This window comes from Lipotes vexillifer, unplaced genomic scaffold, assembly GCF_000442215.2.
Source record: "Lipotes vexillifer unplaced genomic scaffold, Lipotes_vexillifer_v1.1 scaffold215, whole genome shotgun sequence".
In the NCBI taxonomy this organism is placed as follows: domain Eukaryota; kingdom Metazoa; phylum Chordata; class Mammalia; order Artiodactyla; family Lipotidae; genus Lipotes; species Lipotes vexillifer.
The window spans coordinates 787,840-801,495 of NW_006776544.1; the positions used below are offsets into that span (position 1 = coordinate 787,840).

Consider the following 13,656-nt stretch of genomic DNA (forward strand, 5'->3'; position numbering starts at 1 on the left):
ACAGGCCCAAAGCTGTGCTGGGGTCAATATCAGGCCTAGAAAATTGGGGTAGGTTTTCATAACAGTAGCTCAGAGGGCTATTTCTGCAGAGACAGTACCTTGCTTAGTACAGGCCTCAAAGACAAACTGCTCAAGTTAAATCCTGGCTCTGCCACTTGCTAGCTATGTGACCTTGAGCAAGTTACTTGACCTATCTGTACCTCAGTTTTCTCATCTGTGAAATGGGGATGCTTATAGTATCTACCTCATAGGATTGCTGTGAATGTTAAATAATATACTTAGCACAATGCTTGGTATATAATAAGCACTCAATGAAGGTTAACTGGTGCCATTATTATTGCTATTAGTCATATTACATGTTATTTAAGATAAAGGAAATACTAACATACTTCCTTCAAATAGCTGCTAAGCTGCCATTTAGACTGAAAGTACTTGGGTACTAGGCAGCCAGTGTCAGCGCTAATCACGTCCACCCCAACTAGACATTTGAAACCTCAAGAGTGATTTTAATTTCTACTTCAAGCCCCTTTGCCTCCCTCTTGTTTTCTTAAGGACTATGAAGAAATGGCTTCTCATGGTCCCCTTCAACCTTGTGACTCAGGGATCATTTAGCTATGCTCCAAGGAAAGTTACTTGGGTTTTTGGAAACCTGGTCTTAGAAATACTGATATTTAGTTCTCTTAAAAAAGAAATAATAATTATAATAAATTATAAAAAAAAAATACTCCTCCCTGATAAAAAAGGGCTTCCCTGGTGGCGCAGTGGTTGGGAGTCCGCCTGCCTATGTAGAGGACGTGGGTTTGTGCCCTGGTCTGGGAGGATCCCACGTGCCGCGGAGCGGCTGGGCCCCTGAGCCATGGCTGCTGAGGCTGCACGTCCAGAGCCTGTGCTCCGCAGCAGGAGAGGCCGCAGCAGTGAGAGGCCCGTGTACCAAAAAAAAAAAAAAGTGTACAGGGCAGGGCTTCCCTGGTGGCGCAGTGGTTGAGAGTCTGCCTGCCGATGCGGGGGACACAGGTTCGTGCTCCGGTCCGGGAAGATCCCATGTGCCGCGGAATGGCTAGGCCCCTGAGCCATGGCCACTGAGCCTGCGCGTCCAGAGCCTGTGCTCCGCAACAGGAGAGGCCACAACAGTGAGAGGCCCGCGTATCGCAATAAATAAATAAATAAATAAAGTATACAGGGCAATAGCACTAGGCTGAGACATACTTTGTAAAGCTATGTGTAAAATCACTTCAGTTGTATGTGAAATGATTTTTCTCCTCTCCATATTATTTTAGAGAAGCAATTTACTCATCAGATTAGAACGTGGGTTCTGGATATAGACTGCCTGGGTTCAAATAAATCCCTCTCTGCCATTAAGTAGCTGTGTAACCTTTGGCAATTTACTTAACCTCTCTATGCCTCAGTTTCTTCATTTGTAAAACAGATGATAATAGCACCTATGACATAGCATTGTTATGAGGATTAAGGAGTTAATACAGGTAAAGTCTTAGAATGATGCCTGACTCACAGTAATTCCTCAGTGAACTCAGCTATGATTATTATTATTTCAAGTTCACATCTGATATATGGCTCACAAAAAGTTGAATTATGGCTTATTTCTATTCTTTACAACAATGAAGTATAATGAATGCAGGGACAAATTTTTCCCTGGAGAAGCACTGGACAATGGCAGGTGAAGAGAACAGTGTGTGTCTGACAATGCTGGTGACTGCTCCCTGTAAATCTGGTGGGGGGTGTCCAGAGAAGCAGAAAGTTGGCACCACACGCCAATGCTGCTTACCCTTCTTCTTGCTAGAGTCTGGGAAACAGGGGGCCTGCCACCTTTTTATGTAATGTTTTAACTGAATGGGATAAAACATCCCCCTAATCCTCTTCCTACTGCCCCAAATTCCTTAAAATGGAAAAGGAAGCAAAGGAGCCACATGGAACTGTTTCCTGAGGTCACCCATTGATGGCTTAGTAATTTAGCTACTTTTCTGCCCCTTAGAAGGTTTCCTTCTTAGCCGGCAGTTTTTCTTTGTCCTGTCTCATCTGGCCTATCTGTGACAACAGAAAAGGCTTTTGGCATTGATGAAAAACAAATGATACATAAGCTTCCTTGACTTCCCCCAGAGAGCTCAAATCCATACTGAATCTCTTGGACACATACTTGTCATCTGGGCAGTGTCTAGCTTATTATATTCCTTGAGCGTGAAGCAGAGACTGGCCATCTCTGGGGTTTGGTGTAGAGCTCCCTTTCATCTAACATGGTGTTTTTTGTACAGCTGCTGTTCAATAAAGTTAATCCACAGTGATGGCAGATTTGAAGGTCCCCTCTGGCTAGCACCTGTCTTTCCTGAAAGATTATTTGCTTCTCCAGGCTCATCAAATAAGACTAATGTTAGTTTTCACATGAAGGGAGGCACCAAAAAGAGTCAGGCTGCCTTTGGAGCATTGTTCTGCCCATCACCCCAGATGAATCCAAGAATAGACCGGTACTCAGTGAATACTGTGTGCTGCTTCCTTTACTTTCCCCTAAATTAAAATATCCTTAGCATCCAAGTGTGGAGCCTGTGAAGTCCCAAAGAAGAAGTGTCCCTCATTATGGTGTCTCCACTGTATTGACTATGCCTCCTCCATAATGAGAGATGTTGGAAAATATGACCCATGGCCCTTATTCCCAGAGCAAGACGCTGCCCGTCTATGAGAATTGTCATTCTTAAGGAGGTAGTTCTCACTGGACGCAGCAGGCAAACTCTGATGAGAACAGAAAGAAAGAATGAAGATGTGTGACACATGATAGGCCACTGTTCTTCAAGCTCCTCAAGGAGGCCCGGACTTGGGTTCCTATTATTTTAATATCTTCCACAAATAGAATATGCTTTCAGTGGCAGATAATGTTGAGATCCTGATAAAGGAGAGCACTGTTCATCATCATGGTGGACACTTAACCAAGAGCCGATAATATATAAACCACTGTACCAAATAGAACTAATGTCTCTCCAAATCAGGGTTGAATCCTGCCAAGTGATGGGACTCTCAAGATTCCCCCGTGGAAACTATTATGAAGAGTCCAGTAGAGTGAGATGGTTTATTCATTCATTCATACAAGGAATATTTACTGAGGCCTGCTGTAAGCAAGATACTGCGAGGAGCCCTGGGGATAAATCAGTGAACAAAAAAGAGAAAGATTCCTTCCCTCATAGTGACTAGAGTACTTTTAGAACCTCCATATTTTATCCCTAATAAAACCTGTTCTCATTTGAGCTGCCTCTTGACCCTCAACAACTCAAAGACTTCCTAAACATTTTGTTCCTTTGTGCTTTTATTCACCCATCCATGAATTAAAATATATTGAGCTAGGTCAAGGGGATACCAAATGGGCCTTCAAGCTCAGAATCCAGTGGCAGAGGCAGCAAAGTCCATATCACTACACTACAATGTAGCAAGTGTCATAGTAGATACATGTAGAAAAGTATTGTTTAGCCATAGTAGATACATGTAGAAAAGTATTGTTTTAGCCAGGGTAGGATGGAGGGGGTGCAAGGTGGGTAGTGGTGATCAGGGAAGGTTGACAGAAGTGGCAGCATTTGAGCTCAGTGTCCAGGGATATATAAGAAAGTGTCAGATGGAAAAAAGGAACTAAGAACAGCCTAAGCAGAGGAAGTGGTACACCAACGACCGGAAGGTATGCAAGACTATACAGTGTGGGGAAAATGGTTAAATACTGAGCTGATTTACATCACCCCATTCCACAAAATATTTGAAGCAGCTTATAAGAAAGATTACAGTAAAAGAGAAAAATTACAAGTAAAATAAACCGTCATCTGGGAAAATATAAATGAGAATAGAAGGGGAAGCCTCGGTAGGGAGGTTAATTAGAATTCAGATATGTAGGTCATAGGATCCCACCCAGTTTCTAAAGGTGAACTGCACTTGTGACCAGATAGCCAAAACAAAAAGGGAAACCTGATCAGTTATATAATTTGCATTTTCCCTGAAGAGAAAATATACCAGTCCTCAGGAGAAGTCAAACTTTTCATGGCCCTTAACACTTGTGTGTGTTTGACACTTTAGCTCTGAAAGACTTTTTTCATAGGGATCTTCATACATAAGGGTGCACACTAAGTGAGGTAGTTGAGTCATCTCCAAACACTGGGCTGGAGCCCAGAACCAGTTGATATTGCTTTCTCTCATCCACTGCAAAATGTAGAAACTAAGAATATAGTGAATTTTTCATGAAGCTAAATTTGCTCAATTGAAAGTAATTTTTGTTACTTTTTTCCATGTCTTTTCTTAGCAAATTAAGAGGTTGGCAACCTTAAATATATATATGTATATATATATATTTTTTTTTTATTCATCTATAAAATCCAGAAATCTAGGAACCAAAGATGTAGTGTGAAATGTCCTCCCTAATGCCTTTCCAAAGGTGTTCACAGAATCCCTAGATGAGAGTCAGGGGCATGACCCTGAATCTGTCCAATGTTCCAACAAGGCAAGAACCCAAAGAACAAAATAGGGAGGAATAGGGGGAAGGTGGACTAGATATATAGATATTTGCAAAAACTTATACTAATGAAATAAAACTTCATTGGTTGAAATTTGGGATCAAAGTTGATATTTATTAGGGAGAGTCTTTATGAGCTGAAATTATGCCACATAACCCACCCAAGCCCAGCATGCTGCCTCGATTGTCATTGTACATGAACCAGGCCCTACCTCAACTTTCCAACTGACCTGAAACAAGGGTTTTGATGATCTTCTGGAGAAGCAAGACAGATTTTGGTAGAATTTGAGAGTCATTGTGCAAAAATTTAGAAACTTATGTTCTATTTCCAAGAGGGCTTGTGGTAAGTTCAAGGTCATCTCACAGCTCAGCCAAGCTCTCCTTAGAAATCTGTGTTCCCTCTTCAGGTTGGCTGCCTGAAAAGTCTTTTCAAGATCTATGTAGAGAGGAGGCAGCCAGGACTGTAGTGAGTTAAAATTTCTCAATACCCAGGCATAATTCTTAATTTTCCAATGAATTTTGTAGGAACTCTATAAAGAAATAGCAATAATGTACCAGAAATATATACCTGAATTGGAATCATAATTTTCTATAAAATAGCTTAATTATGCATATATTATTATATCCTATTAGGAACATTTATTTTAGACTAATCCATAGTTGCATTTCAATGGGTTTACTGTGAATACAAACTACCTCCTGGTGATCAAGTGTCTCTGGAATACCTAAAAGATTGGAAATGCCTTTAATGGACCTGGGCGGGGGACTTGGATGGGGAGAAGTGTAAGCAGAGGCTTTCTGAGGGTATGAAGAGGACTCCAGCCAGCCAGAACCAGGTCCAGTTCTGAAAAGGCAAGCAGGATAGTAAATATGTCAGCTCCTATATCTGCCTATCTCCAGTTCATACATTGCCACAATTCCAACTTCTCCTGTGAGTCAAAGTTGAGACTTCAGATTTAGAACAGAGGGCTCTAAATTATCTAATGCTGTGGCAACACATATATTGAATATCTCAACAGGAAGTTCTGACTGTAGAGATAAGCAACCCTATGGTAGCCTTTTGGACAGGAACATTTGAAGGACTCTACAGGTTGAGTAGGTAGGTAACAGAGCTTAGTCTGACAAGAAGTATCTTTTTTTCCTGTGGACCCATGGACTTTGTGAGAAGCAGAGTAGACTAATGATTGAGAGCATAACTAGTAAAAGCCACCTACTGTGTGGCCTTACTGTGTTATCTCTGTAAGCTTCAATTTCCTCATCTGTAAAATAGGGAATAATAATATTGGTCATTCCTTAGGATAGCTCTGAAGTTTAAATGAGATGATGTGTATAAAACCTGGAAATTCATATACACCTGATCAATGGGCAGTAGTATTATGGACAGCATCCTCTTCCCCTGCCACAAAAGTAGATGTTGCTCTCTATAGGAAGAAAGCCATCGTGAACTGGCCTGCCAGAAAATATCAAGGGTTGAACCATAAAATTGGCATATGTGGTGTCTTTGTCAGGCATTAAAGATGGGCAACCTCTAAGGTTTCTAGTGTTTTGTAGACATCTGTAGTCTTTGTACATCTGGTAGTGTGTTGTCATCTGGCATTGTTCCAACTGGTCCTTCTACACAGCAATAGTACAGTGACAACAATTGCTCAAAGACAGTGGCTGTGGGGCCCTGCTGGATCCCAAAGCACCTTTTCAATAATCGGAAAAATAATGTCAGTCTAGTTAGGTGCTTAGTGTACTTTCTATTTTAATTACTTGAAAATAGCTAACTCTATTAACCAATCACACCCCACTCCTCAGACGTGCTGCATATTCTGCTTACCTATTGCTGTATGACAAACACATTATAATTTAGTGGCTTAAGACACAATGACTTTATTATATTTTGAGATTTTTCTGGATAAAGAGTTTAAGCAGGACTCAAATGGGCAATCCACCTGTTCCACATGGTATCAACTGGGATGCCTCAGCTGTGGTGGGATAGTCTGGAGGTTCCAATACAACTTTATTCATACTCATAGCACCTTGGCAGGGACAGATAAAACACCGGGCTCAGCTGGATCCCTCCCTTTCCATTTACACTAAGGCCCTCTCCACATGGTCTCTCCAGCATGGTAGTCAGACATGTTACATTGTGACTAAAGCTCCCATAACAAGTGTTCCCAGAGACAAGTGGAAATTTTATCTCTCTTAAGGCCTGGCCCTGAAAACAGGCACAACATTCCTTCTGCTGTATTCTATTGGTCAATGTGGTTCTAGAGCCCATCCAGATCCTCAAGGGGATGGGGCATAGACCTCACCTCTTGACGGGAGGGGAAACAAAGAATTCGTATCCACCTTTAATCCGCCACACTTGCAAAAAAGAATTATATAGAAGCATTTTGTTATTTGTCTGCCATGTTTTTCAGCATATCTGTTTCACCTTATACCTGTAATTAAATTAATTCATTAAAACAATTGCCATACTACATTGAGAGGCAGTGCAGTGGTTAAAAGCATTAGAGTTAAACTAAGCTGGATTTGAATCCTAGGTCTTGCCTAGGTTATTGGCTGTGGAATCTTGGGCAAGTAACTAAACCCTTCTGAGCCCCAGTTTCTTTATCTATAAAATGAAGGATAATAACAGTACCTAGCCCACTGGTCTTTTGGAATGAGATTATATAAAATGCTTAAGCACAGTCCCTAGCACAATGGAAGCACCCAATAAACAATTATAGTGATGATAATAATAATTGATGATAAAGCATTATAATTGTTTTCATGGCTGTTCCCAAACTGTACTCTGAAGTCGAGGATTTTATCTTTTTCCTTCAACCCCAACACCTGCAGAGGGGCTGGCATCAAAATACGGAAGGACATACAAATGGTTAGACATATGGATGACTGGACAAATGACATTTTCCTCCATTGTAGCTCCCTGGCTCAGATGTATACAGAGAATGGAGGATGATAATATTGCTAGATAACTACTCTATGTTGAGTTAAGTGCAAGTTGCTAGGCAGCAGGAAGACTTAAGGCTACACTGAAACATTACTTAAAATCATATAATAGAGATGTAATAGAGCTGCAACTCAGAGGAGCAAGGTGGTGCAACTGAAAAACAGCATTTGCAGCATTTCCAGTAAGCTGGGAGTTTGGAATGTACATGAATCAAAAGAGGGAATACAAACCAACATCTTATGACATTTCCATCAGTGGCAGTGCCAAGAGTAAAGAAGGCAGTAGGGAAAAGGCGTTAGAAGAAGAGATGGTGGTAAAAGCAAAACAGAACAGGATATTTATTGTGAAAGGACTTTAGGGGAATACCCTGGCCTTTTCCACAACCCTTTTTAAAAATATTTATCTATTTATTTATTTATTTATTTAGGATCTTTTTTTTGTTTTTTGCGGTACGCGGGCCTCTCACTGTTGTGGCCTCTCCCGTTGCGGAGCACAGGCTCCGGACGCGCAGGCTCAGCGGCCGTGGCTCACGGGCCCAGCTGCTCCGCGGCACGTGGGATCCTCCTGGACCGGGGCACGAACCCGTGTCCCCTGCATCGGCAGGCAGACTCTCAACCACTGCGCCACCAGGGAAGCCCCAGATCTTTTTTTTCAGTTGCGGCACACGGACTTCTTAGTTGCAGCATGCAATCTCTTAGTTGCGGCATGTGGACTTCTTAGTTGCAGCATGCATGTGGGATCTAGTTCCCCAACCAGGGATCAAACCCTGGCCCCCTACATTGGGAGCATGGAGTCTTACCCACTGGGCCACCAGTGAAGTCCCTCCACAACCCTTTTATAAAATGATTTCAAATCTCCTTCAGAAGTTTAAATTCCTAACATAAGTGGTAATACTATGTACATGTTGGCTGTACTCCTCAAGCCAGAATAGGGCCTGAAAAAGGGAGAGAATTTCTCTGGTGTTCTATTCCCAGTGTATTTTAGTGTTGGACTTCCTTGATTTTTTTCAGATTCTGCAATACTTGTATAAGGCCCACAATTTCAAATGGTTATTTTCTTGGTTGGTATTGGAAATTCAAGTCTACTTTGGTCTTAATGGTTGAAGATAAACAAAAGAAATAATCAATGTGATAGGAGCCCTTGAAATGTCATGTACAATGTACATCCTGCCCTCTAGCAAGCCCTGCTAGGCAGTGTAGCCTATGGAACTCTTGGCATATTGAATGCAAAGAAGAAAGGGAGTTTATCTACTCTGGCTTTAGCCATATGTCATGAATACACTTGCTTTTAAATGAAGTTCATAAAATATTAATGTAATCATACCAAACAGCACAGTGGTGAGTACATTAGTCAGGAGTTATATTTATCCTGTGTATTTGTTTTTTGTTTGTCTCCATTTATTAGTAGACAGTACATGGAGACAGGCATTTCTTTCTCAGTCGAAGTGGCAGAACTTGTTTAATGAACTGATGTTTCTGTAATCTGTGGTAAGGTAGAGTTGTGAGTGACAGAACTATATGAATAACAATGAGGAGGCAGGCAGAACAATAAAAGGAAGACAAACATTTCAGTAGGGGGGGAAAATAGATGGGATTGTTTAGTTGGCACACAATCTAATCTGATCTTTTCCTACTGAAAATTAACAGTTTGTAAATGGGGGAGATAATGTTAACAATTTTTCCAAAATCTTATACACAAGGAATCAAATTTTCCAAAGACATAAATGGCATTCTTAACCACAGTGCTCTCATTCTACAGCATAGGAACACAGAGTGTCAGGGCTCCTAAATTCTCCAAGATGGAAAGAAAGACCTGGACTCTGTGTCCCCCTGCATAGAGCCTGACATATAGGAAGCTATCACAAATGTTTGTGGGATGTGGAAGTGAATGCCTGAATAAGTGAATGTATTAGTGTGTGGACGCATGTTTTGAATGGAAGGAAGGAAACTTACCTATCAGGACCACCATGTATCATGCCAGAGGTTTTCATATCTGTTCTGTCCTTTCATCCTTTGAGCTAAATGTCATTATTTATCCCTACTTTTACCAAAAAGGAGATGGAGGCACACAGATATTAAGAAACATCCCTCAAGGTCATATAACTAGCATGTAGAGGAGAGTAGAGAGATGAGAGCCACAGGGAGGAAGGGAAGGAGTGTGTGTGTGTGCACGCCCAGGCATGTGTGAATACTTGTATGTTGGGTGAGATAACATATGAGGGCTAAAAGTAAATTTGTTTTCAGAAAAATAAAATTTCCTCTTAGAAGAAAATTCTTTCTCCCTAAACATGTTCAAGGTCTTGGCATCTCAGCATGATAGGCATGTGGGAGGATGTGGAATGCCCTAGCTCTCTTGGACTGGCTTGCAATGGGAGGTGCTCATGTGCCACCCACCTGCCTATCTGCCCAGTCACAAGACTCCCTCCTTCTGGGCCTTTCGTACTTGAAGTCCTGCTTCTGTATGAACCGCAGGTTCTTCCCAGTGTTTAGATACACCTCCTTCAACATCTTAGAGAACCACCCAGGGGGTTCAGAGCCACCTTGAGGACATACTTAAAGGCACTGTCCCTTGGGCCTGAGTGGTGAGCAGGGTAAAGTCTGGGGGAGTAGGACCTGCTACTGCTACCATGACTACCCCTACATTATCAGAACTCCTTATGCAATATTTTCTTTGTTTGCAATACACTGTGCGTTCTATAACAGAGGGCAGGGGTGAGAGGTTCTCTCAAAGAACACACATTTTGTTATAGAGACAAAATTTAAACAATGAAATCAGTACCACCTTTAGACCCAGGTAAGCGGAGCCCCTGCCGTGGGCCCTCACATCAGGGGACCCCGAGCTTTGGAATGACTGTCCAGATATTTTCTAAGTCCCTCTCCAGAGCTGAGGACTGGCCAGGTAGACAGTGCCATCGGGGTAGGTGCCCCAAGTCCAGAGCAGCTCCTCTGTGGGTCTTGATGGCAAGAAGCAGCTTTCTCAACATTTTCTAGGTTCCCCTCCAGTGCCTGGGATTCACAAAGGCCTGCAGTGTCATCTAAGCAAGGAGCCCCAATCTCACATTGAACCTATGTGGACCTCAGTCCCCATTTCTCCCTTTGAGACACTCTTCAATCCTTTACCCGACATGTAGACTCAAGTAAATGCCCCCAAGAAGCTTCAGAACTTGTGCCTGTGGAGTCCTCCCAGAGTCTTGGTTCCAGGAGAGTATCCTGGCAAGTAAATCATTCCGGCTATATGGTATGGTATTTCTTTCATGGTATCGAATGGGCTACCAGAATAGTATTGATGCTGATTTGTGGTGAATCAATTGTGTATCTAGACAAGCCCCACAAAATATGTTTGGGGAGCTCCCACACATCCTAGAAGCACCCCTGAATGAAACAAAAGCTGATGCAAAATAAAATTCGGTGGCAACAGGTGTAAAACAGTTTTTAGATAAAGAGATAAGAATGAACCAGTATTATCTGGAAAGGTGGGACTTTAAGCCAGGCCTTGAAGCATGGGGAGAATTTGGGGAGGCTTGAATGACTCCAGGCAGGCAGGGAGAACAACAGGAACAAAGGCACAGATAATAGTTATTTATTGAGCATTTTTGTGCTATGCATTATGCTAGGCACATTTCATTCATCATTTTGTTTATTCCTCATAGCTCCCTATAAAAGTAGGCGGAATTAACCCCGGTTTACAAATGATGAAACGGAGGTTCAAAAGATTCATCCTGCTAATCAAATGGTAGAACTAGGACCCAGGTCTTCCTGAACCCCAAAACTGTATGCTCTTAACACCATGCTATACTGCAAAAAGACAGGAAGTGTTACAAGGGACAGCAAGAAGCCATGTCTGAATGGAGCAGAGGGTGTGTGTTGGAAAGTAATGGAAGGAAAGATCAATGGACAGGGCGCGGTCATATTACAAAGGGCCTTGGATGTCAAAATGAGAGGCAGAGACAAACAGGCACTGGGCAAACAAAAACAAACAGGCCTAGCCCAAAAGAAAAATGCACAATTACAATATTTAAGACCTGGTAATGCTAATAACATGTTTTCTTGAATATTTTGCCTCTGTCTTAGAAAGACCTTTGGTTTGAAGCTTATAAGGTAGCATTCTGCCTCTACTTGATCTTGCCTGGTGTAATTTATTGTTCTCTCTTTCCTCTCCTTTTTAAGACTTTGATCCTGCTCTTGGAATGATGACTGGAATTCCACCAATAACTCCAATGATGCCTGGCCTGGGAATAGTACCTCCTCCAATTCCACCAGATATGCCAGTAGTAAAAGAGATCATACACTGTAAAAGCTGCACACTCTTCCCTCCAAATCCAAGTAATATTCTGCCTTCTCTCCACACAAGTCACAATGTTTTGGTGTCTCAGTCCCTTGGTTATTTGTTTTTGTGTTAAGAATGCTGTCAGGGCAATTAGTGCCTGTAAAGTGGTGGCTTCTGGGAAGGAACCTGGCTTTGGAATTGAATTCAAAATATAACACTCCTGACACAGCTTGAAGTAAACTAGTGTTCTAGTTCCTTTTTAGAACTTGAATTTTGTTGAAAGGGGGCTCAGGTTATTTGGGTGGGGAAAACACTAACGGATAAGCCTCCCTTAGTTCTCTGCTGAGAGCGTGGCAAAAGTGCCATTTTTGTTAACAGCCCCAAGACTTTGTAAAGGTGAATGGAAAGAGCAAGTGCTATGGGAAGAGTAGGAATTTGGTATGTTGACTTATCTTCTCCAGAGCCCACGAACTGTGTCTGATGAAACCTTGATTATAAACCCCAGTACTTACTCCTGCCTGTCTCTGGTATATTCTCTTGCACTCAGTGGCCTCTCAGCAATCAGGTCATGTGATTTAGGGACTCTCACAGTCTCTTTATGCACCCATCTGATCTGCTTCTGTCTTGTTTCTTCATTAGAAAGTATCTTTACCATCAATTCCTTTCCCTCTCTCCCACTTAACATTTCATCCAGGTCCTTGTCACCTCTCCAGCCCAACTCCAAGCTTACCGTCTCCCAAACACTTCCATGTGGAAGGTACTGAAATTAAAACGGTAGTTAATCTTTCATCGTTCTAATGCATTTCCAATAAAGTATTAGGGGCTAAATCCAATGGATACTTTTTAGTCCTTAAATTACTTTATTTCTCTACTATTTTTAGAACTAGTGACCCCTTCGTCCTTCTTGAAACATTAGGTCATTTGAAGGTGTTAGAATGGCCACCAGAGAGATTATATAGATCAAGAAGGAGGATGACCAAGCAGGGCACCCTAAGGAATTCTAACATTTCAAAATTTAAGCGAGAAAGGGGAGTTTGCATTTCTGTACACCCCTTAGCAGCAAAAGTCCTTAAAGCACTTAATCTTTACTGTTTCCAGTTCTTCTCCTCTTCTCTCCTAAATCTTCTTCATTTGGGCTTTTGCCCCACCCCTCTATCAAAATGCTTGCTTAAGAACACTAATGTCTATAGCACTAATAAAGTTAGTTAGACAAGTATTCTCATTCATACCTGGAAACCAGTCTTTTATAAGGACCATGACAATTATATTTACATAATATGCTTTTAAAATATTTGATAAATTGATAGACAGTAATGATACCACATTATAATATGTATTTATTTTATGTTACTAGTTGCTATAAACTTTCTCATACCTTTAAAAAAAACAAGAACACTAATGACCTCACAATACTAAATCCAGTGGTCAATTCTCACTTCTCTTTGTAACTGACCTAACAGCCATGTATGACACAGTTGATTACTCCTTACTCACTGATATACTTTTTCACTTGGCTTCCAGGATACCACACTATTGGTTTTCCTTCTCACACTGGTCATTCCTTCTCAGTCTCCTTTGCTGATAACCTTCTGTTCTCGCTGACTTCTTACCATTGGAGAGCCCCATGACTCAATCCTTGGACCTCTTCTCTGTACTCATACCGTTGATGAGCTCATCCAATCTCATGGCTGAAAAAAAGTATGCCAGTGATACTCTAAATTATATATTTAGCTCAGAGCTTGTCTCTGAACCCCAAACTCATATCCTACTGCTTATTTGATATCTCCACTTACCTGTCAAAGAGACATCTCAAGTTTAATATGTTCAGAACAAAACCCCTAATATTTACCCCCAAACCTTCTCCACTAGTATCCTTCTCCATCTCAGATAATGGCAACTGCATCCTTTCAAATACTCAGCCGAAACTTAAGGGTAATGCTTACCTACTCTCTTTCCC

General features: G+C 41.6%; 1 protein-coding gene across 1 annotated transcript in view; it reads left to right on the top strand.

The window, feature by feature from the left end:
* Window positions 1-13,656, top strand: part of ENOX2 (ecto-NOX disulfide-thiol exchanger 2) — a 168,260-nt gene that overhangs the window by 98,240 nt on the left and 56,364 nt on the right. The window contains 1 exon segment of the mRNA XM_007450461.1: window positions 11,600-11,755. Coding sequence (XP_007450523.1) covers window positions 11,600-11,755 — 156 coding nt within the window.